At 36.0% G+C, this 26,190-nt stretch overlaps 1 protein-coding gene and 1 long non-coding RNA gene across 6 annotated transcripts; both read left to right on the top strand.

Annotated features, from left to right (window-relative positions):
* The first annotated feature begins 18,414 nt into the window (after positions 1-18,414).
* On the top strand, positions 18,415-19,981 carry LOC110902567. 2 transcript variants are annotated; one of them, XR_002571218.2, is made up of 4 exons: positions 18,415-18,736; positions 19,043-19,200; positions 19,296-19,606; positions 19,706-19,981. It is a non-coding gene; the product is annotated as an uncharacterized LOC110902567 (long non-coding RNA). The 2 variants fall into 2 exon arrangements; XR_002571219.2 differs by having other exon boundaries at positions 18,415-18,906.
* A 2,810-nt stretch (positions 19,982-22,791) lies between these two features.
* Positions 22,792-25,562, top strand: LOC110902566. 4 transcript variants are annotated; one of them, XM_035982701.1, is made up of 5 exons: positions 22,792-22,863; positions 24,842-24,958; positions 25,096-25,171; positions 25,272-25,319; positions 25,416-25,562. In XM_035982701.1, the coding sequence occupies exons 1-5, from the start codon at positions 22,801-22,803 to the stop codon at positions 25,424-25,426; spliced, it is 315 nt and encodes a 104-aa protein (XP_035838594.1). In that variant the 5' UTR covers positions 22,792-22,800; the 3' UTR covers positions 25,427-25,562. The 4 variants fall into 4 exon arrangements, 1 of the variants encoding a protein (XP_035838594.1); XR_004878520.1 differs by lacking the exon at positions 22,792-22,863 and having other exon boundaries at positions 24,116-24,954; positions 25,084-25,171; XR_002571216.2 differs by lacking the exon at positions 22,792-22,863 and having other exon boundaries at positions 24,116-24,954; positions 25,066-25,171.
* Positions 25,563-26,190: the final 628 nt, after the last annotated feature.

Below are 26,190 nucleotides of genomic sequence, written 5' to 3'. Positions count from 1 at the left end.
TTATCTGGCAGTGACCTGAGGAACCTGCTGTTTTGAGTTGAGTTTGTAAAAGTGGTTTTAACAAGCCTCAGTTCACTGATGAGACAACTGAACCGCTCAAATTGTTGCGTCAGTGATTCACCTTTAACATGACAAAATGTTTCATACTGTTGGTTCAGGATTTCCATATTGTTTTCTATGACCTCTTCGGTACCTCCAAACTGTTCCTTAAGTGCGTCCCACAATTATTTGGCATTGTCACAATGTAACAATCCAGCATATATTTCGTTGGGCAGCACTGATGCTATGATACTAAATGCTTTAGCATCTAGTTCAAACTTTTGATAATCCGTTTCAGTATAATTTTCAACAGGTTTAGGAACTTGTTTGTTAGCATCTTCAGCGCTTGGCACTGTAGGAACATGAGGACCAAAGATAACAGACTTCCAACAACCTGTGCTTTGTTGAGCGAGGATGTGACCCATCCTCCTCTGCCAGATGTTGTACTCATTTCTTTTTAGCATAGGTGGTTTAAAGAGAGAACCAATGTTGTTTTTATCGTCCTGAGATTGTGACGTCATTCTTGTTGTTTTACAGGTACTGAGAAATCAACTTTAGTGGTGATTAATCCTTACTCTGTTTTTCAACGACGAACAAACGATCAGTATCAACTGTTTTGAGCTGAACTATTTACGTCAAAATGATTGTTAAATCAAATTTGACTGTCCAAGCTCTGATACCAATTGTTGGATCTGAGTTTCTTTTTTATTGTATTTTGTGTTTGAAGTTAAGATGAAAATGGATGAGTTGTGCAGCGGAATTAAAATGAAAACAAACTTTGCATACAATCAAATGAGAGTAATACTTTAATCAAACATCTTTTACACTATGAACCGAATGATTGAATTTAATTTCAACAACGATTACAAAGATAGATGTATGAATGCAAACTCCCCCTCAGCCCGAGCTCAGTAGTTTGTTCGTGCAAAGAAGACGAATGATGCAAAGAGCTAATAGAACAGTACAATGTACTGAACTATTTATAGGCACTTGCAAACTACTGAGCATCTTTGCTGACGTCACCATGAAAGTGACATCTAACCTCCTAACAAACTCTAACCTCTGATCTATACAGACACTGCTTGTGTTAACTACTGCTAATACATTCTATTACAAAACAGACTTTAGAACAACTGCTGCAACCTTCTACTGCTGTGAACCCAGCAGCACTTGTCCGGATCAGCAGTGCTTGACTCAAGGCAGTAGATTGAATCAGCAGGACTTTAGTCTTCCATCAGACCTTTGGTTGAGCAGCAGTTATGAGTCAGCAGTTTGGTAAGATCAGCAGATAGGAGGTCATCAGTAGTTGTAATCACTTTCAAGGGAAGAGATTTGTGTATCAGCATCTGCTTATTCAGAATCCAGTGTTCTGATCCAGTTTTGGCTTTAATTATCTGTTCCTCTGATAGGGTTCAATCCCAACAGTGATGCTGCTCGTTCAGGATCCTTCTCAATATCCTGACCCTTATTCTTTTTTCTGCCCAGAAGATCCTTCAGGTATCCTTTGCTTAGCAGGTAGCTTATTTCCTTCCTCAGGGCTATGAAATCTTCGGTGACATGTCCAAAATCCTCATGGAAGGCACACCATTTGGATTTATCCTTCCAATCGGCCTTTTGCTGGTTCTTCCTGGGCCACCTCGCTTTATCTCCCAAACCCTGCATAGCATACATTAGTTCGGGTATATTAACAGAAAAACAATATTCTGACAATTAAGGATACTCCTCAGGATCCTCATCTTCGACAGCATTCACTTTCTTGCTATCATTCTTACCATATGTCTTAGAACGATATAATTTGTATGAGGATTCTGACTTCCTGTTAGTTGACTCATATGTTGAGGATGAATTCATCCTCTCTTGCATTTTCTTGTCATCTTCCAGCCTGATATATCTCAAAGCCTTGTTTCGAGCTTCATCCAGGTTCCTGCAAGGATTCATTACAAGATCCTGATAAAATTGAGAATCCTTTTGCAACCCCATTTTGAATGCCTGTACGGCTGTAGCAACATCAAGATGTGGGATATCTAAGGATTCCCTGCTAAACTTGTTCACATAATCCCTTAAGGATTCTTGAGGACCTTGAGTTATCCTATAGAGATCACTGGTTAGTTTCTCAAAACTTCTACTGCAAGAAAATTGACCATTAAACGAATTAACTAAATGAGCTAACGATGTAATTGAATGAGGTGGAACATTTAAGAGCCATTTTAAGGCTGATCCTATCAAAGTAGAGCCAAAACCCTTGCAGAGGCATGCTTCCTTGAGGTCCGGAGGAATAGGGTTAATCTCCATCCTCTCCCTATACTGAGCAATATGCTCCTCAGGATCTGTCGTCCCGTCATAGAGCTTCATGTTGGGAGTTTGAAATCTTTTCCGGATTTCAGCATCACAAATAGGATGTGCAAACTGGGATATCATGTGGCTATCCTGGGATACTTCTGGAATCGGCTGGACTACCCCAGGTACACTAGATATCATATCCTTCAACTTCTGAAGCTCCCTAGAGAGTGCCGAGGTTACACCTATATCCTGCAAAGATCCAAAACTATTAGTAGCAAGAGTATTAAGGGTGTTAGACACGTTACCAGCCTGAGGATTCTTGCCATATCCTGAAGCATATCCTGATCCTCTCACAGTTGATACCCTGACCGATGAAGGTATCTCAGGAGTATGACTCTGGGAATGACTTGGTACAATATTGCCCCGGTTATCCTCAGTATATACTGTCGAGCTGAAGTTCAATGCTCTGGGTTGCAAGGGAGTGACAGTATCCTTAGCAGGCCTGTTCGAACTGGATTTCAAGAGTTGTATCTCTCTTATCAGCATTTGGTTGGTCTCCTGTTGTTGCTTCATCTGATCCTGTACACTACCAAACAAAGTTAGAATTTCATCATTAGAAGCCATAATAGGGGTTCTCCTTGAAGTAGTAGATCCTTGAACATTCTGAGTGGGAACAATATCCCGAGCTGTGTGAGTTTCAGTCCTCCTTGGAGGGGCTTGAGGCTGTGAAGAAGCTTGCGTCCTTGGAGGTGGTGGAAGCACTGAACCAACTGTTGCAGAGGTTGCAGCAGACATGGTAGAAGAGCTCATGTTTGATTTTGAGGACATTGAAAATAGTGTAGCAAAAATTTTTGAAAATAGAAAACCAAGTAGTGATTTTAAGAAAGCTTTTAGTAGAAATAGCACCATTTGCCCCACGGTGGGCGCCGAATTGTTTTGGTCAAAAATTACCGAAGCAATTAAGTGATCAAATTAGTTAAGTGAGGTAGTGTGCTAGAAGTGATTGTGAAAAATATGCCGATTAAGTTGTTAACAAAAACATTTTTTAGGATATAGCTCAGGATACCGAGCTATATCTACAATCAAACAATGAGCAGAAAAGTAAAGGTTGACACAAGATGTACAAGGAAAGCCCTTGATCAATTTAGATCGTCGGCACAAAACCTCGGGAGCTGACAATCGTAGCTGCCTTGTTCCTCTTATTACTTCAAATGTTAGGATATAGTGCAGGATATTGACCAGATTGTTGCTAAGTGTTACAATGCTTTGTTGAAAGTGTGTGAATTGCGAGAGAAAGAGAAAGTGTAAGTGTTCGAGAGTAGTGAATGTGATGTCCTATGAGATCTGGTTATCCGTCTATTTATAGTTACAAAAAGAAAACTAAATTTCCTAAAATGGGGGGATGCCATGGAATATTCCCATATGAATGTTGAAACCAAGTATTGCGGCTTCAACGTCCCTCTTCTAACAATCTTGACCGAGTCTTCAGGGGAAGAAGTCTTCTTGAACGTTATCGACATATATTCGTAACCTGCAAACAATCCGTTAGTAATCTTCAGGATACAACATCAGCATGTTACCAATATCCTGATCCAGCATCCTGGTTGTGAACATCCATTATGTAATCAAGATATAATTCAAGATACTATCCAGTATATGGGCTCAGAATTTCACCCATAACGGTTAGTATTTAAGATGTTTAATGACAGTTTAATGATGTTCTAATCCTTTGATAAAACAACTGTCAACAAAACTTTTGATATATCTCCGAAATTTTTAATATATATCTTTTAATAAAAAGACAGAGAGGTCAAAGAGTTTTGATTGGTGAATACAAACAGCCAAGTTGCACATTTTCTTCTAGTGGGACCCCTTTGTCATAGATAGGTCCAATAGAATCTCTTTTTGAAGCTGACATTCTTTCCTCTTTTTTTAAAGCAAATAGTCTTTCTGATGAATTTTATTAGAAAATTTCTGACATATCTTTGAGTCTAGGATTCTTCTTTATATTTCATCAGAAAGCATCATATCTTTATCAGAATTTCATCAGTGATGGTAGTTCTTTTTTTTTTTTTGAGATGGGAGGGAATGAGTAGAGTTTTAGAGATATTACTTACATAGCATTTCTGATGTCCAGGTTTTTGTTTTGATCTTCAAAGAGTGTTTGGTGAAAAATTTTAAAACAAAGATAGTCATGAGTTTTATTTTTCAAAATTTCACTTTTGTCCCTCTCTTTTGAAGATTAACTAACCAGAATTTGAAGTTATGTTGAGTTTTAAATTTTTCAGAAACTTTTTATGGAACAAAACATTTCTATTTCTTTTCTAATAAATGTTTACTTGACATTGTTTCAAACCTGGTTTTGAGCAATGTATCAGATGATCCATCAAATTTTCTGATAAGTTATCATACTTTCTGGTGATTAATTAGATTTTCTGATGTTTTACCAGATTTCCAGAAATTTCATCAGATTCTTCATAACTCTATCAGAAAGTTTATCAGATGTCACACCCCGACCGCGTAAAACAATAAACCGCGGCAGAAACGTCGGGGAGTGGAGCGACAGAATTATTGTTTCACAACCATGGTAGTTAAAGATTTTGTTTTATTAATTAAAGTGTTTACATTGTCTTTGCATTAACAAAAACATAACATAATTAAATTGTCTTTTAAGTCACTAAGTCTCGAGTCCGCCTAAGTGTAGCACAATCAACATCAAACATTAGCACCTGAAACACATGTGAAAATAGGTACGTTAGCATAAAAATGCCTGTGAGATACGTAGGTTTTGTTGATGAAGGATACATGACTTGTAGTTAAAAGAAATGTTTAACAAAAAGTAGTCGTGAACCTTTAAAAGGGTTTTCTTTTATAAAATAATATGAAAATCGAAGTGAAAATCAAATTATAATAAAAGAAAAATGCATGGTTATATAAATAACCAAGTAGAAATGAATTTGTGTAAAATATGTCGTTTGTTAAACAATGTCTTGTAAAAATATGTTGTTTGTATAAAAATGTATCATGTCCTTGTCGAAGTGGTTTAGATAACTCTACGATATGTAATATCATAAAAGCACTTATATATAGGAAGTACCAGCGGCGTATCCACCATGCTTTTATCATATTACACACGCCTCGTTATGTAAATCACTTATCAATAATCACCCAAAATGTCTTGTTTAAACTAATGTCAAAATGTTTATGTGTAAACAATGTCCGGTGTGAAGTGTAAACCATGTTATGTATAATCAAATGTAATGTATGGCAAGTAAAAAGTATTTACTCAAACCATATGTATAATGTCAATGTGTATCTAAATGTCATGTATGGTGAATAAAAAGTATTTACTCAATCTCATATGTAAAATGTACAAAACAATGTCTTTGAATAAACCTAAGTTTAAATTAAAAGTTATGTTTTGCAAAAAGCAATGCTTTATGATTATAAACATTTATGCAGTAATGTTTATCGAATACATTCAAGCCTTGAGACTGTCAGATAAACCCTTAAAAGAATTAAAGGCTTATAAAAAATGTTTACGGATTCTGTCATTCCCTACTTCCAAACAAACCTAGGAAGTCGGGAACGGAATTTGTCAAGTCCTCTGGTACCATTACATACTACCGAGCGGCGTGATCAATATTAATGAATGTATTATTGTCCTGTTAAACATACTGAATGTCATAACCAATGTAAGCATGCTATGTGAAAACCATGTACTAAGTATGCTAAGTAAACATACATAGTAGAAATGTCCATGAAATCAATTATGCCCATATGCTGAGTAAATATATTCAGCAGAAATGTAATGTAAATCAATGTGTCCATATGCTGAGTAAACATATGCAACAAAAGTATTTATGAAATCAATGTGCTAGCATGCTCAGTCAACATACATAGCAAAGCATAATTGAAATCATGTACTATATATGTACTACATGAACATAGCAAGCATATGTCATAAAAGCATGAAAAGCACAAAGTAACAATGTAGGCACATGTGTATCACCCCAAAATATTTGAAAGCGGTAAAAGAGGGGACTATGTACTCACTTGGGATTGCTTATTAGTCTTGGAATTAAGACCAAATAAAGCTTCAAGGATCACGGAATCAAACGGCACCTAATAATAGGTAACTATGTTAATAATCGGATCCTAAATCGGGAGATAGGATAGAATGAGGTTCTATAAATCAAATGAGTATTGGAACTCATATGGCATGATTTAATAGACCTAATATTCTGATTAGAAAGTTATCCTAAGTGCTTTTGACCTGTTCGACCTCTTAAGGTAGTTTAAGCTACTTTGATGTGTCGTTTGCGTAAATATAGGGTCGGATGGTTATTTATGTCATATGTTAAGTCTTACATGCCCAATTATGTATCAGTTTAGATGTCAAAAGTTTGCTCAAGTATGTTAAAAATGAATTTATGCTCGAAAAGGACATTTTGGTCATTTTTAATGGGCATATAAGCGGCTTAACGAATAACTAAATAACCTAAGTGAACCTAAGTAGGTTATTCCCTATACAACTATGATCACTAAATATGTTTGGTCGGATCCTAATGATCGACCAAACGGGTCGGGTTCGAAAGTCTAAGCGGTTGTTTAGACCGCTTGACTTACGACCCTAAATAAGCACTAAACTAGTAGTGACGAGTTAAACATGTTAAAAATGTTTAACTAAGTTAGAAAACTGATTTGGTATCAAACCAAAGTGTTTTGATACCCGAAAATAGATCCATCGTAAAATGCGCATAAATACGCATTTTGACAAAAACTTTGACTCGTCACTACGCCTAGTCAACGTGGTAATCAGTAGGTATAATCGCTAAGGATTATAACAATCGTGATTACGATCACGTTGCAAAGTTCAATTGACCTTTGATTTGAACAATTGATGGTCAAAACCGAAAGTGAAACTGTTAGTCAAACTGTTTGACTTTCAGCTTTAAATAGCTGAAAATAAAGACTAGCCATTAAAGAACACTTACAAGGTGTTTAAAGGCTGGAAATGATGCACTAGAACTCAGGTAGGTGGCTCCCAAAGAATGAATCCTCCACTTAGAGTCCAAGAGATGAAGAAACGATGGAATGAGCAAGGAATGCAATGGAAATCAAGGCTATTATACTTGTGGAAGTTTTGTAGGATCAGTACATGTGTTTGTTTATTGCCCATTCGATAAATCTTGACCCTACAAGTGTTATGGCCAGCTTGCAATACTTATAGAGATGTTTACTTGGTGCCCAAAACAAAGAAATTTGCATGGAAGCCCCTAAGAAACAAGCTGGTAGCTGAAAAAAATTATGTCGACAGGGGGCTGTCGCATGGCGCGAAAGATGGCCTCCTAGGCTGTCGCGCGGCGCAAGGACAGCAACAGTTTAAAAATTACAAGTTTAGTCCCCGCACACACATACTTGCATATTTGACCTATTTAACCTCCGTTAAAACATTTTCAAGGATCTACAAGGACGTCAAAGTATAGGGGACTTCAAATATGACCAGAAATATCACGGATGTCAGTTCATTTGGTCGTACGGTCGCGTTATTCGGCTAATTACGACGAAACTCGAACGGACGCGAAAACGATCCAAATCAAGCGACGAATGGTATTTTTGCATTCCTGTCACTAAAATAAAATATTTTAGTGACTACAAAAATTTTTGGATGTCCGGATGTGGACAGAATGTAAGATATGCGCATAAATGCAAACTTACGCGATTTTTTACGCTTTTAGTCCCTGTTGATCAAATAAGCACATTTCCGCATACCGAACCCATCAAAGCTTATTTTTAAGCTATGTTAAGATATTTATGGTATGTTTAGCTTATGATCATGTATTGGAATGTACGTTGCCTTATGAAACGACAGACTTTTGGAGTTTGACACAGATAGACCGTGTAGTCGAATAAACTTGTTTTTGTCATACCAAACCCTTTAAAACCTATTTATAAGTTATGTAAAGGCTATTTAAGGTATGTTAAGCTTATGTTGCTATCCTGGAGTGTTTGTCGCGTTAAACCGATTACGTTTACGCATCAGTTTACGTATAACTTTCCAGAAAGCGATTTAGAGTTATCGATCAAAAATCAAAACGTGCAAAATGTCAAACATAAATAAACAAATATTGGAATCAAAACACATTGTTTTATGGATATTTGAATTGTTCGGAGTTGTACAATGATTACACAAGCACAGATGTCACAGTCTCCCCTACTTTAGGAAATTTCGTCCCGAAATTTATTTAGAGGAAACTTGTGAGAATAGATCTGGATATTTCGCTTTCATTTGATCTTCACGTTCCCAAGTAAATTCTGGGCCACATTTAGATTCCCAGCGAACTTTAACAATTGGTATTCGCTTGCGTTTTAGCTTCTTGACTTCACGGTCTAATATTTCCACAGGCTTCTCAACAAAGTGCATCGTGTCATCAACACGAATTTCATCAAGTGGTATGTGGAGATTCTCATCAGCTAAACGATTTTTGAGATTGGACATGTGGAAGGTTGGATGAACATTTCCAAGTTCAGGAGGTAGCTCTAGTATGTAGGCTACTTTTCCGATTCTTTCAACGATCTTGAATGGTCCAACATAGCGTGGTGCAAGTTTTCCTTTCTTTCAAAATCTAATCACACCTTTCCAAGGGGATACCTTGAGTAGGACGTGATCACCGACTTGAAATTCGAAGGGCTTGCGTCGTCGATCCGCGTAACTCTTTTGACGGCTTCTAGCTGTCTGTAGGTTATCGCGAATCTTCTTGACTTTATCTGTAGTCTCTAGAATGAGTTCAGGTCCAGTAAGCTGAGCTTCACCAATCTCATTCCAGCAGACTGGCGAACGACATTTTCGACCATATAAAGCTTCGAAAGGAGCCATGTTGATGCTAGAGTGATAACTATTGTTGTAGGAGAATTCGATCAACGGTAGATGCGAATCCCAACTAACACCAAAATCGATCACACAAGCTCTAAGCATATCCTCCAGTGTTTGGATTGTTCTTTCAGATTGACCATCCGTTCGAGGATGATACGCTGTGCTCAAATTAAGTTGGGTTCCCATGGCAGATTGCATGGTTCTCCAAAACTGAGACGAGAATCGAGCATCTCTGTCAGATATAATGTTCAAAGGAACACCATGTCGGGATACAATCTCATCCACATAGAGTTTAGCAAGTTTGTCAGCAGATAGATCCTCACGGATTGGCAAGAAATGTGCTGAATTTGTAAGATAATCAACGACTACCTAAATGGCGTCATGACCTCTTTTAGTTCGTGGCAGTTTGGTAATAAGATCCATAGCAATGTTCTCCCATTTCTAAACCGGTATCTCTGGTTGCTCCAATAATCCAGAGGGATGTTGGTGTTCGACCTTAATCTTAAGACAAGTAAGGCATTTGGATACGTACAAGGCAATGTCTTTCTTCATACCCGACCACCAGTACTGGGTTCGAAGATCCTTATACATTTTGTCGGCACCAGGATGGATAGAATAACATGACTTGTGAGCTTCATCCATTAAAAAGGTGCGAAGATTGTCTTGACTTGGGACCCACAGACGGTCTATGAAATAGTATAACCCATTGTCTTTCAGTTCAAGATCAGGCTTAATATGATATGGTAATTCCTTACCCATCAAGTCTTGTGAAACACAAGTACGTTGAGCCTGAGAAATGCAGGTTTAAATATCAGATCGAACTTGTACACAATGAAGCTTGACACGCTCTTTACGACTCAATGCATCAGCTACAACATTCACCTTACCAGGATGGTAGCAAATTTCACAATCGTAGTCGTTTAGAAGTTCAACCCAACGTCGTTGCCTCATGTTTAGTTCTTTCTGATTGAAAATATGCTGTAGACTTTTGTGGTCAGTGAATACTACACATTTTGTACCATACAGGTAGTGTCTCCAGATTTTGAGAGCAAAAACTACTGCCCCTAGCTCAAGATCATGAGTCGTGTAGTTTTTCTCATGTACCTTTAATTGTCTTGATGCATAGACTATGACTTTGTTTCTTTGCATAAGAACACAGCCAATGCCTAAATTCGATGCATCATAATATACGACAAAATCGTCGTTTCCCTCAGGTAAAGATAAGATATGTGCATCACAAAGTTTCTGTTTCAAGGTCTGAAAAGCTTCTTCCTGTTTGGATCCCCACTCAAAAGGTTTATTCTTCTGAGTTAATGCAGTGAGAGGAACCGCAATCTTGGAGAAGCTTTCAATGAAACGGCGGTAATAACCCGTGAGACCAAGAAATGAACAAACCTCGGTAGGAGTAGTAGGTGTATCTCAATCCTTAATCGCACTGATTTTAGCGGGATCTACATGTATACCTTGTTCGTTGATAATGTGTCCCAAAAATTGAACTTCCTTAAGCCAAAATTCGCACTTGGAGAACTTGGCGAAGAGCTGTTCTTTCTTTAGGAGTTCCATTGTAAGACGGAGATGTTGCTCATGATCGGCTCGTGTCTTAGAATAGATCAAAATGTCATCAATGAAAAACAATGATGAACTAGTCCAAATAAGGCTTATAAACCCTATTCATCAAGTCCATGAAAACAGCAGGAGCATTAGTTAGACCAAAGGGCATAACAGTAAACTCATAATGACCATATCTTGTGCTAAAGCTGTTTTGGGAATATCTTCTTCGAGCACAAGAAGTTGATGATACCCAAAACGTAGATCAATCTTTGAAAAACAAGTAGTAACGTGTAACTGATCAAAGAGATCATCAATGCGAATTCTTGATGGTGAGCTTGTTGAGCTCAAGATAATCGATACACATCCTGAAAGATCCATATTTCTTTTTCACAAATAGGACAGGAGTGCCCTAAGGTGAAAAGCTTGGACGAATGAATCCTTTGTCAGAAAGCTCCTGAAGTTGTTTAGATAACTCTTGCATCTCAGACGGTGCAAGACGATAAGGTGATTTAGCAATAGGATTTGCGCCAGGTACAAGATCAATGCGAAACTCAACTTGACGTGCTGGGGGTAAACCAGGTAATTCTTTAGGAAATATCTCAGGATAATCCCGAACAACAGGGATATCTTGAATAGTCTTACCCTTGCCTTTCTCCTCTACGACATGTGCCAAGAAGGCCACATATTTCTTTCATAGGTATTTTTGGGCTTGGGTACAAGACATGACCTTAAGACTATTAATGGGTTTCTCCCCACGAACTTCTAAGATCTCACCAGTCGAAAGCGGTATTCGGACAATCTTCTCAAAACAAACCACCCTAGCATGGTACTTGGCTAACCAATCCATTCCTACTATTACATCGAAGCTCCCAAGTTGCATCGGCGTGAGGTCAATAGGAAAAAGATGGTTATTAAGGTTCAACTGGCAATTTCGAAGAACAAAGTTGAGTACAATGGGTTCACCACTAGCTACTTCTACTGTTAAGGGCTTTCCTAGTTTTGTTCTAGTCATCGAAAGTGAAGGCTCAAAAGCTAAGGACACAAAACTCTTATCGGCACCCGAATAAAAAAGAACAGAAGCAGGTTGGTTGTTAATAAAGAACGTACCGTTCACCACCTCGTCGTCTACACGTGCACCATTTGCATTCAGATTAAAAGCTCGACCACGAGCCTGTGCCTGATTTGCGTTAGCCAACTTCGGGCAACTGTTCCTGTAGTGGGTCAGATCCCAACAATTGTAACAAGAACCAGGCGGATAGTGACGTCGTGCAGGCTGCTGGGCAGGGTTTTGTGCAGGGTTTTGAGCTACCTGATTTTGGTTAGGAGCAAAAGCGTCAGGTGTTGGCAAGATGACCCGATTTCCCATAGTTTGTGCAGATGCGGCATTGCACATGTGGTTGGTGGTGGCTGTTACACTTGTTGCACAGAGGTGCATTGCCAGCATACTGCCTCTTGGCAGCAGGTTGTGCAGGCTGATTGGGAGCGGCCTGATTAGCTTGTGTTGTAACATAAAAATCCTTGGAAGCCTTACGCTTCCTTGATTTCTTAGAAGACTCAGCTTTCTTGCCCTTTTGCTCCTTGGTGTTATCAGACTGTTTCTGTTTCTTGTCCCCCTTTCTGTGGAGTTTACCCTTCTTGACTTGAGAGTCAGTTAGGGTAGCAGCGAGCTCGATGGCCTGTCAGATGGTAGTAGGGTTGCTGCCAGAGACAATATCCTGAACAGGATCTGGCAAACCGTCTATGTATTTCTCAATCGCCTTGTCCAAAGGTGTGACCATCGTTGGTCAGAGCAAGCTTACTCCTCATATCTATTAGTATAAGCCCGGTGTTCACTACTGTCTTGCTTCAGATCATGGAACTCATTCTCTAGTGCCCTCTGCTCATGACGAGGGCAGAACTCTCTCATCATAAGAGCCCTAAGTTCCTCCCAAGTCTGACCCAAAGCAACATCAGCACCTCGATCACCTCATTAGCCCATTCCACCATGTAAGAGCCCTCTTTGAGAACACACTAGAAGCAAACTCGACCTTACGATTGTTTGGACACTGAACATGGCGAAAAGTGCTCTCAAGACTCTCAAACCACTGTAGGAGCCCAGTTGCTCCTCCAGAACCACTAAACTTGAGTGGTTTAGCCAAGTTAAATTGCTTAAAGTTGCACGGAGTAGGTGCATTAACATTGTTATTGTTGGCTTGGTTGATTTGAGTAATGAGATTCGGTAGCATAGCAGCCATCTGCTGTGCTATAATAGTTGCCAGTTCGGCATCGGGTTGATGAACGTTTCGTCAAGGAGGCATTCTAAAAGAGGAAAACATGAGAGAAAACGAGTGAGAGGATATGGTGAAAAATGATATGTCATAAATATCAACAAAAAGTAAGGATGGTGATCATTTGTTCGTTATCTCAAAAAAACAAACGACACACAGTGACTAATCAAAGTAAATGGGTCATAATAATGTATCACGATGACATGCTTTAGCCTATAAGTGGACACTCACCCCAAGAGTTCCCAGGTAAGAGTGACTGGTCCGATACTGCGGATTTGTATGAACACTCTAGCCTTAGACAGAAAACTCAGGGCACAGGCATCCACCCTTCCAGATTGCACGTGTTCATATTATTTAGATCCAACCTTTGATGAGATTTTGAAAATTCGGATGGCACAAGGCCAAAAGAAATCATCCAATAATAGATGATTGATTTCAAAATCGTTTTGGAAATTTGTGTTCTCGTTTTGGTAATCACCTAAGGATAGGTGATGTGTATTTTTTTAAGATCTAAACACAAGAAAACTTGTGTTGGGGTCCTAGAAAGGTTATAGTCTAGGTCAAAACATTACTAATAGCCTAATTCCCTATAACCATGAGCTCTGATACTAACTCTTCTGTCACACCTCGACCGCGTAAAACAACAAACTACGGCGAAAACGTCGGGGAGTGGAGTGACAGAATTATTGTTTCACAACCATGGTATTTAAAGATTTGGTTTTATTAATTAAAGTGTTTACATTGTCTTTGCATTAACGAAAACATAACATAATTAAACTGTCTGTTAAGTCAATAAGGCCCGAGTCCGCCTAAGTGTAGCACAATCAACATCAAATATTAGCACCTGAAACACATGTGAAAATAGGTACGTCAGCATAAAAATTCCTGTGAGATACATAGGTTTTGTTGATGAATGATTCATGACTTGTAGTTAAAAGAAGTGTTTAACAAAAAACAGTCACGAACCTTTAAAATGGTTTTCTTTTATAAAGTCATATGAAAATCAAAGTGAAAATCAGTTGATAATAAAAGAAAAATGCATGGTTATATGTTGGGATTGAACCCTACAAAGGAACAGTTGATTAAAGCCAAAAATGGATCAGATCAGTGGATTCACAATAAGCAGTTGTTTGCAACAGTCTTTCCCCTTGAATGTAGCCTAACATCTGATGACCTCTATCTACTGCCCTTCTACAACAACTGCTGATCTTCAACAATTGATGCCCTTGAGCGCGCTAGTTTGGCTCACTTTCATGCGCGCGCTAGTCACCAGTGAACTTATACGAGCAGCCACACAGTCGCGCCGTATTGGCTCACTTTGGTGTGCCCGCGCGCGTCACTTCAGTGTCCATGCACCAGTGCGCGCGTCGCAGACCACCTGGCCATGCCTCGTGTACTCGCGCGCTTGCCTGCCGCGTCATCCTCCAAGGTTTACCTGCCACCTGGTCTTTGCAGCCCATGTGCTTCACCACGCGCGCGTGGTCAAAATTACAAAGGCGGCTCTCAAGGGCTCGCGGTGTGCGAAGTGCGCCATCGAAACGGTCAGAGGTTAAAAACGCTGTAAATTTATAATTTTCTAACGCATATATTTTATTGTATATTAAGTATAAGAAGGTTTTTTTAAATTTTGTTGTAGCCTGAAGATCATTCTGTAAAAATAGCTGATGATATTAACAATCGTCAACTACAGTCTAAAGATTTTCCTATTCGTAACATTTCTGCCTCTTCAAGTGTTGTATCTAATGTAAGTATTTATTAGTTTTATATTGTTTATTTTATTATTGTCTCAATATATTGATACGCGCCCATCGACCACGCCACGCGCGCGCGTGCGAGTTGAAACATTAAGGATGGAGTGTTCACAATTAAATATCTCTATAAGTTTCATCTCTCCTCCTATGTGGGACAAGGTGCCACTTTCCTATTATTTAAGCATTCAATGTTTCAAACACCAAACTTTGAGCATCGATATCTCATTCATCTTAGCTCCGTTTTGGACGCGGTTTAGTTTGTTGCGAAGCTCTTCCAACATAGAACACAAACCCACGAATAAATATATGAAATCTCCTTCGTTTCTTATATTTGTTTCTAGTTCAAAAATAGGAAAAAGCATTTCCTACATTTGTCAAAAATTGCTATTTTCACAAAATTTCCAACACAGTCATGATCGTTTTTGGTTGCTATTGTTAATGAGGTCTTCCAGTGGGTTTTTCATTAAGACGCATTTTTGTTCGCAAGTGTTCAAGAACTACCACACATATGATGCTACGGCCTTATCTTGTTGATTCCGCTTCTCCGCCAAGCTGCTCCTTGTCGCCGCGCCGTCGCCGCTTAATGGACTACGGTCCCTTGCCGCGCCGCCTACAGGACTACGGTCCGCCGCCGCCCTACCGCATTGAATGCCTCTTTTAGAATTACGGGATCATTCAAAAATGTGGAGTCTCTTTGAAGATTATGGATCAAAAGATTACCGAATTTTGGCAGAAGTTTTGACCGAATCTTAAGACTCTTTTTCTTTATTTTTTTCCAGTCATAACTTTGGATTTCCTTTCGCTTTGACTGTGGGGGAGTATTAGACTATATTATTAGTGTGAGCCTATGGGCTAGCTTAGGTTTTTAGGGTTTCATATATTCTCTATATAATGTAATCCTATTGAATCAATAAAGCATTCAATCTTTCACAATCTTACAAATATGATACACCGTAGATGTAATTTTCACATATAAGAATTACATGTAATTTGTTCTATTGTAGGTAGTTCTTCTTTTATTGGTGTAATTATAACAAATTTAAAAGAAAGATAAAGGTTAATTTGTTCCATTGCAGGTAGTTCTTTTATCGGCATATTTAATATTAATTGGTAAAAACATATGCGTAATTATTAAGAACCGCAGACATTGAGTGTCAATGTGTTTTAAATGTTAACGTGGAACTTTAAAATGATGCTCTCTTTTAATAAAAAAAAAAATACCTCATTTGTTTTTTCTTCACGCTTGAGGTATTTCAACTATATAACTTTTACTTATTTGAGAAAAAAAAATACATTTTAATTTATAACCACTTATAACCACTAAGTTTGGTGGTTTAGTGGCAAAACAAAAGTATTTTAGAACACTCAATGTGAAGAATTTAGTTCAAGTCTTACAATTGAGCAAGAAATTCACTTTAAAAAAAGATATATTTATACTTTTAGATGAAATTTGTTGTACAAACTTTATAGGCTAATTATGTAATAATATCTTTTTAATCTGTTTCTTCTAATATATATATATTTTTAAATAGGTTAAATAACACCAATTCTTTTAATAGTATGTTGTTAGTGAAGAAATATATTGTAATATGTAATAATTACTATAGTTTTTGTTTATTTATTTATTTAATTTTTATGATCGAATTGAATTTTTTAGGTTTACCATTTATATATCACAATATTCATGTAGGCTTGCAAATAATATGTAATACGTATATTTCTTTTTTAATTCTAATCCAATTTTAAGCATGTATTTTTTCACTTGATATATTGACAAATTAACTCAATACCTTTAAAGAGAGTTGATCGCAAACTATTTGCTTGGCTTCTGCAATTGTTATCACTCCCATTATTGTTTTTTTTTTAAGCGGCATTTGCCCTTTTATAAAAAATATAGATATTCGTTTTAAGATTTTGAGTGATTGAATAGGTTTACATATCCGAATAGAGGGTGAAAAGTGGGTGGTTGAATGAACAACATGGATCAAATACATGATTTCTCGAAATTAAGGATGAAAGCTTAAATATCAACATACCATTCCTCATAATTTACTCGTCTTTTAATTTATTTTAAAAACCACAATCTATCTCTACTATATTATAAAAAAACAAATAAGGGACACATGTCATTCATTTGAGCCATCTATTTTTTATTTTCCCGCCAATTTTAATTAAAAGTTAATTATACAGTTGTACAGGAGATAATTTACTTGAAATATTATCTATATCTATATTCAATTATACAATTGAATTTAATATAAATTGAAGCAGGAGATAATACAATATTTTGAAATGTTCATCGTATAGTAATAACTACAATATTAAATGTCAATAGTGTTCATGAATTTGGACGTATATAATTTGAGTCTAATTTTATATTTGAAATAGTGAATTAAGTTAGCATTATTGAATTTACGTACACTTCATTAATCAATTTTTAAGAGAGAATCAAAACCGATCAAAGCTAATTATAATTTCATTCGTAATCATCGGGTCAAGTTTAGCTAAATATGGGCTTTTATCATATATATATATAAATATTAATTTGTAAAGTTTCAAGAAGAATCGAGTTTATCCGTTAGTTTTTTAAAGATACAACTTTTTTTATTATTTAGTATATAATATTAGATTTATTTGTGCAATACACGGGGTTTTTAATGACATAATTTTTTTTATTATCTACCATACAAAATTTTAAAGACATAAGTTTTTTTGTTATTTACTTTACAAAAACACATTTATTTAGGTTTTTTAAAGATAAAACTTTTTTATTATTTAGTATATAAAATTTGATTTATTTAATCCGTGCAATATATGAGGGTTTTTTTTATGATGTAACTATTTTTTATTATTTAGCATACAAAATTACATTTATTCAACCCACGAGGTTTTTTAAAGACATAACTTTTTTATTTATACTATACAAAATTACATTTATTCAACTTGTGTAATACACAGTGTTTATAAAGATACAACTTTTTTATTATTAGATATATAAAATTATATTTATTCAATGCGTACAATACACTGGGTTTCAAAGATATAATTTTTTATTATTTAATATATAAAACTAAATTTATTCAACCCGTATAATAAATAAGGTTTTTAAAAATGTATTATTTTATTATTTAGTATATTAAATTATCTTTATTCAACCTGTGTAACGTACAAAATTCTAACCTAGTTTTAATATATATAGAATTCAAAATTGAACCCATGTTTGAAATTTTGTTCATATGAATATTAGAAATTACCAATCTATTTAATAACATACTAAAAGGTTAAATTTAAGAATTTATTATAATTTCATATCATTAACACCTAATACGTTATTATTTATTTGGTTTATCATATTTTTGTTTCAAAAAATTTACTTTTAAGAAGTACGAAGAAAGAAAATGAATTGATTTCAACCAGACCATGAAATATGGATGAAGAGTGTGCGTCGTTTATTATAGACTCGATGATTATACATGCAAAGATCACACACACGGTTCAGATTTATTATCTATCTATATCTATACTATTATAAAAAGGAGAAGTGATGTACAAGATGGTAATTTTGCCATGTATATTAATTTTAAAGCATTATGTACAACAAAGATCAAGCCACAAATTGAGACAATCTCCAAATTTTTTAAGACGCCTAAGGGGCAACACAGAGATTTCATACATGAAATTCTAGAAGAACCCTACATATTTATGTCTCTGATGTTCACATTTAATTAAGTTATTGATGAATTTCACCACCGTTCGTCCTTCTATCTACCTAAACAAGCAGTTGATCGGTCCATCATTTTTTATATGAACCTGCAATCGCTCTTTAGGTGAAGATGGTGGATCATAGCGACGCAGACGGTCTGAACAGGTTCTGATTATTGGGGTTGGAGTATGACGGTTTGGGAGTCACGGAACTGTGGGGGAGAAGAAACATTTGGATTAGACCAGCCGACCGATTATCTCTTCTAGATGTGAGAGAGTTCCTTTAATTAGAAAAATGTAAGGTATTCATTAATTCTTGATCGATTACTCATCTTTCCATTGTATTTTTTTTTTTCTATAATCTTAAATTTATCAAATTCAAATTGTGGGGTTTGGTAAAAATTTGATCTCAGAAGAAAATCCTAATGGTGGTAGACTGGTAGCTGTGAAACAACCAGTAGTTACTCACTTTTCAGTTATTTGTTTTGATTTTTGTTGAAATTTATAATGGGATTTTGGAATTTAGGGTTTAATTTGGGATGTTGTTTGGTAAATTATGTTAATTGAAAATGCAGGTTGTGTTATGGCAGTATAAAGATAACAAGCAGTTTTAGGCGGGGTGTTTGGATGCACGATTAAACTGATAATAGATGTATGGAGTTGCAATTATCAGTCTTGAGAATCAGGTTTTTTGCTATCTTGCTTGATTTTATCGTAGCGTCTTTCAGATGAGGTAAAACTGAATTAATGGTTTATCGAATGGTTCAGTTGTATGATTGTATGATTGAGGGTTTCAAAACCCTAATTATTTCATGTTTTATTGTTTAGGTTAACTTCAGATGTATGATTGTTAAGGGGCCGCCGGTGATGGTATCCGATACCATTTCACCGGCGATTGAAGGGCAAACTGGTAATTTTGACTCCGGTGATTAGTAATTTTTCTTATTATTCGTTTCGTATACATTACGATCGAAGAATTAGTAATTTTTTTTATTGTTCGTTTATTACTTTGATAGTTATTTGATATAAAAGTTAGAGTATATTGGGATTCAAAGTGGCGATGGCAGTTACCTGATGGTTACAGCTCCGACCAATGATAGGATGCAGTAGCTTAATCGGCTCATGGTTCCTGATTGAAGGTAATGGTTGCTTTTTAAGTTTCGATAATAATAGTTGAAAGGAACTGGTCATCTACATTGAATTCTGTTGTTGAAGTTTTTTATCAATGGATTCCGTAGGAGAAACCAAGATTCTCAACAAAGTGGAGGATGGAAATGATCAAACTCTTATTGACATCGATTCTAAGCACAAGGATCTTCGAATGTGCAGCTTATATGCTGCTGATGTACGTGTGGCGGAGGTCGTATAAGTTTAAAAATTATATAAATAATGGGCTCGTATAAGCTCGCTAGCCGCATGGAGCTCGATAAGCGAAACTCCGGCTTGTTTCGTAAACATTAGAGAACTGGTAAAGATTTTAATTACGTGTTTTGATAGTATTTGATCAAAGAATTAATAATTTTTCTTATTATTCGTTTATTACTTTGATAAGCCCATTTGAGGTTGAAGTTGCTGGATTTCCTTGGTTTTGCCAGAGTACATCTTCTGATGCAACTATTCTGTTATCCATGGTCACTATCTTGGCTTAAAGTCGTTTGTTTGATTTCTGTCTCGACCCGTTAGTTATACTTGTTAGGTAACTGGCCCGGTCTTGGTCTTTTTGGGTTGGGCATATTCACAACCAAATATGTATACTTTTAGGCTTAATATGTTTCACATTTTGGGGTTACCTGGACTGAATTCACAACAAAATTTATAGTTTAAGACCCGTGGCGAAGCTTGCCCTGAATTGAGAAGAAAACTGATTATTTGCGAGAACTGGAAGATCAAGTGAGAACCAGCATATATGATTTATATTGGCAATCGAGTATTAATCTTCTTTTTTAAGTTTTTGCTGAAGTGTTTGTTTTTTCTATTATAAAGCATGTAGGTCTTCAAAATCTAATTAAATTGAACGAGCTCAGGAGACACACCAAGTGGTGGAGTGGCTTTACCTTTTATACTGGTACAAGTACGGTTCTTCAAAAACGTTGTTAGCGTCTTTCTTGCAAAACAACGAAAAACGTATTGACCAGATCATAAAATTACCATTATGAATTTTTATCCATATGTAAGCTAGCTTTTTGCTGTCTGGTAATTTGAGACCCGCCCTCATGAGTCTGTCGAGGTGGAAATTTCAGAACATATGTAGCTCATTAATTTTGACTTCAACAGGTTAGCTCATAGCGCGCGCTTGGTTTATTACTTTATTAAAAATTATAATTTACCACAGTAAGTATTAAGTTTTATTCTTGATATAATTGCAGTACACCGTTTGAGTTACATGATGCAATTATGTCCTCAAGGCCATGAAATTAAGCGGGGGATCAAACAATGTTTGTACAGATGGAGGTGTCGGGTCCAGCACGTCTGCCATGGTTCAGCCTCCCGCCCCTTTGCCGTCACCATCGCCGCCACTTCCTGGTATATTAAAGGGGCGTGTTAACTACAACCTCTGCTATATCTGTATATTGTGTGTTCATATTCTGCTTTGCTAATGGCGGATTTGTGATTCATATATGGATCATAATGTTTTTTCTTTTGTATTTGAATTTATGGTAGTTTATTTTAAATTCTTTGTTTTTCGACTGTATATTGGAAGTATGTCATTTATGTTTAATAAAAATGGAGCTGAGACTATAATTGAAATGAAGATGCAGCCCACAATCCATATCCCTCATAAACGAATTAGCTGTCTGTTCCATCTCAGTGACATGTATTTGTCCTTTGAACGTATGCAGTTAATGCGGTAAAACATTGGGTATTGGTCGATATTTGAAATATAGGATATCTCGGTGAGATATCAATGGGATATTTCAGTCTTCATTGTTTGATACGTATCATGTTTTCACCGCGTATTGTTGACTCCGCCGCAACGCGCGGGTTCCCCACTATATTGTTTAAATAGTTAGAACTAGGCAAACGCGGAAATAATAATTGATATCAGAATAATACAATATATTTAAATGAAAATTTAGAAATGAGCTAGGCAGTTCGAACGTTTTGATTTTGCTATATTAGTTACACGGAAAAATCGTAACAAACTCCAATCTATTATCTATTCTATTATATATAATAAATGTGTTAAATTTTGCTGATGTGTCAAGCTAGGAGGCCTCTAAATTGTGCATTTTGGCGGGAAAATGGACGGATCTTGGGAAAAGCTCGCGGATCCTTTTTGTTCATGAATCAGACCTAATGGATATCCATTCACCCGATTAACAAATGAGTACACCATACGTTTCAAACATTCAGAAACCCTAATCTTCTAGCCTCCATCGCCATTCTTCCATCAGTCAAGCAAATCAGATGGTAGGTTTTCTGATCTTCACCTATGATTTTTATTGTTAATCCTTTCCTTTTCGATTCCTAAGAATCCCATCACAACCCTAAATACAAACTAACTTCTGCTCATCGATCAATCATTCTGTTTTCGATTGATTTTATCTTCATTGTTGCACCATCCTCTTCTGGCTCAGGTGATCCATCTTCGTTTCATCCTTAGGGTTACAGTTCCTCCTCTGCCAGGTGAGTTTATGTTATAATTATTTTCTGCATTTTTGTTCGATTTCATCTTAAACATTCGTTTATTTTTCTTTATTATTAGGGATTCTCTTATAGTCTTCCATCGTCTTCATACATAAGAAATCTTCACTTCTAATGTCTTTCTCACCAGGTTTCATCTAAACCCTTTCCATTCAAATCCACTGTTTCAGGAACTGGTAGCTATTAAATTAGGGCTAGTAATTGAAATTTTGTAGTTTTTTTTTTTGGCTTTTTACTTCGCTTTTTTGGTTTATTATTTTCTATTTGATGTTTGTTTCGAATGCTTTAATTAACCTTTTGATATTGGTTTTGATTAGGGTTATGGAATTGGGATTATTCATACAATAATAAGATAGCTCATATTCATAAGCTTAAGAAGACAGAAGACATGATCTTAATGGTTCTTCAGGTACCCTTTTTTAAATTCCAGTTATATCTTTTATTAATTTTGGGCCAGTTTATGTGTAATTATGTTTCATATGATGCATATGTTATCATAGATATTCACTGCTGGGCGCTCCTGAAGAATTTGATCAAATTTATGAACCACTTGCTCTACATCCTGTAAATGATCAGTAAAGGTACAAAAAATATGCAGTTCATAATAAAAGGTCAATGTATTTAGTTATTAATACTATGTGAAGAAGATATAAGTTAATTTTTGACATATTTTAGATAAAGGAGCAACATGGATACTGCCAATCTCACATTACAGTCCGGGGTTTGCGAGATTGGTGTAATTGGTCGAAAGGTTAGACGTTATCCATTTACTCTTATATGGGGTGACTTTGGATTTTTTAGTTACTTTTAATGGGTTAAATGAGTATCAAGAACTAAAAAAGGAACAAGTTTGTTCATTTTGCTTATTAAACCTATTAAATCATTATATTCAAAATAGTTTGCCTAGATTTGATGTAATACTAAGTCCTTAATCATATCAATAGTCACTAATCAAAAGTTTGCTTATTATTGATTTGGATTCCAAAGTTTTAAGTAAATAGCATTGCCTATAAAGTTTGTCATAGTTTTCTTTTGTTATACACAACAGTCTTATTGTAACCGGTTAGGACATCATATAGTGCTTTAACCTTTGGTAAATAATGTAGTCTAGGGATGAGCTCGGTATCAACGGGTACCGAAAATCCCCAAAAATGGGTATCGGTACCTGTATTTAAAGGTAAAAACCGATGCCGGACCAATACCTTACCGGACCGGGACCGAACACAGAAAAAGTCGGTACCGAATAGGTACCGAAAATATTTCAATTCGGGAAATTCGGTACCGGTATCGGTTTAGTACCATTTCCGGACCAGTACCCAGTATCATTTGCTCATCCCTAATCCCTAATATAGTCATCAATATGCCAAAATTGGACATATATGTAGTACATGACCTTATGACAGTAGCATAATATATATACTTTATCATTATCAACAGTTGCATACAGGTCCAATTCAATCTGTAAACACTATCAATGTATCTATATATATATTTTTTATTTTATAATGGATTGGAGGCTTCTTTGCCTTTATCCCCTCGGATTGCCCGCATACTTAGCCCTTGCTTCATCTTAATATTCTAATTTCACCAGCAACTCTATTATGTTGGTCAAAGTTTTCCTTATGCTACATTAATGATGTGTAGGTAAGGTGTGGACTTCGTAATGTAACATAGATGATCGGATGGCTTTAGTTCTCCTCACCTACTTATTTATGGATTCGGAGTGTATTTGTTTTTTATTTGTAGCAAGGCAAACAACTTATAAGTAACCCGTCTTAATCCAGAGCTCATGTAACAAATAATTTTGTGTTTAAATATTGGCAATAATCAAATTTTGTTTGCATGAATAGGTTCTAATATAGGGTTTCGTCGTCTCAGGTTCAAGTTATGTGAATGAAAATATGGTTACCGGTGAATCAGCAACTGTTTTGAAGGGGGTCAATTCTTTAGTGAGTGGAGGTACAATAAACTTGCATGGCTCCCTCCATGTTTAAGCTATTATGATTAGCGAAGTTGTATAGATATTGATTGAGACTTGTGTTGATTTAGGAGATGAAATTGATGATTATTGACTTCAGGTCCACATATAGAGACTGAGTGTTAGATGTTGGAACCGGACTTGAAAAATTTGAAATAAAATTCTACTTTTGTCATGGCAATCTGAAGATTTCAAATCCGTTTCTCAATTGTCGTTCTTTCATTCGGCGTTTCGAACAATTACGATCAATTTTTTGATATGGTTTATTTCTAATCTAAAGTCTGGATGGTGAATTGATATTCATTATATAGTTCTAATTATTTCCAGTCATTATAAAGTTCTAACTATTTCCTGGAAGCACTGCACTGGATGTTGTTCATGTTATCAAAAAGAACCAAGAAAATGCTTTTGCAAAGCTAGCAACAGTAATGTGACATTTTCTATTGTTGATAATGACAACCATGTTGAACCAGTTATTGATGAAGGTATATGTGTATATATTGTTTATTATTTATGCATTTAATTAGTTCCGAAACTGGTTTTATCTTGGACTATATCCTGGAATTATCAATGTATTCTACATATTTTTAGTGAACTGAACTGGTTAGTACAAACAATACTTTTAGTCAATCATGCCTTTTATGTTGTGATCATAGACTTCAGACCCAAAAACAAGCGGGTATGTGATATATGTGAGGAAACCAACCATTTGTATCTTATTATTATCTATAATTTATTTTTTATTATGTAGGGTATAAATCATATATTGAATATGCTTTGCAGTCAAATATGGCATCATCACCGGATTCTATATTGCAATCTTATCGGCATGTTACCAACATCTCTTGCTTCAACTGATCTCATGTTAGTATATATTACCTTTTCCTCTACTTATTACCATTTCTTCTATATTTCCTCTAGAAGTGAGATGAGTGCAACAGAAAACTGCGATTGATATATTAATTAAATTAGAAGCTTATCTGCCCTCCAAAGCTTCCGACGGAAGATAGCGTGCAGAAGATGCTGGACTCTGACGGGTCATGTATATTGCACAACATCAAAACTGGAATATGGATAGCAGGTAATATCTTGCAAAACTCTCTTCAAAGTTTGATCACCATTCATTGTTACTTGAATCAGATATCCTTTTCTTGTTCTCCCAAATGGAATGTTACGTTCAGATTTACAGGTTGTTCGGTGCCCTATATGTGACCTGAACACATGTGATGGTGAGAAAATACTTATGAAAACAAAATTTTGAAGTTAGAAACTCAACAGAGACAAGAACCAGTTGTACTCTTAATCATTTGTTTTGTATATGGTAGGAACAATGTAGGTACTAGAAGCCAGACACTTGGAGCTCTTCCTCAATGACGGGTTCGTAAATGGAAGCTGGGAGTACGAGCTCGTAGGATCTCATGACATCAAAAGACATGTAAACAATGCATTTGGTGGCATTTTGGATTCAAAACACTTTACGAGTCCATACACAGCTGGTAAATGTTATTTCATTGTTTCTTACCAACTAATCTCATCAACTAATCTGATGGCATTTTGGCATTTTGGTCTGATATTTGGGTTTATCGTTCAGTTTAAGAGGTTTGAATCTGTTTGATTGTTGGGATTTTTTGGTTTAAAAACCTGTAAAAACAAATTTTTTTTTAATTTTATAGGACCTATAGAGAGGACATTTTGTCTCTGTAGGTGAAAATGTTTTTTAATTTTTTGGAAGTAGACCTATAGATACAACATGTCGTCTCTATAGGTGACATGTCGTCTCTATAGGGTTTAAATGTTTTTTTTAAAAAAACTTATAGAGACGACATGTCGTCTCTAAAGGGCTAAAAAATATTTTAAGAAAATGTTTTTTTTATTTGGTAAATATTAAATTATTTTTTTATTATTTTTTTAGCAAAGACTTATAGAGACGACATGTGGCCTCTACAAACTCATCTATAGCAACGACACTTATAGAAACGACTTGGGTGACCTATACGGACGAGGCTGTAGAGACAATATGTTGTAGAGACGACATCAGGTGAAAAAGGCTATATTATTTGTAGAGACGACACAGGTGAAAAACGACTTGGGTGACCTATA

The sequence above is a fragment of the Helianthus annuus genome, chromosome 14, assembly GCF_002127325.2.
Source record: "Helianthus annuus cultivar XRQ/B chromosome 14, HanXRQr2.0-SUNRISE, whole genome shotgun sequence".
Classification (NCBI taxonomy): Eukaryota; Viridiplantae; Streptophyta; class Magnoliopsida; order Asterales; family Asteraceae; genus Helianthus; species Helianthus annuus.
This window is presented reverse-complemented; position numbering and strand designations above follow the sequence as displayed.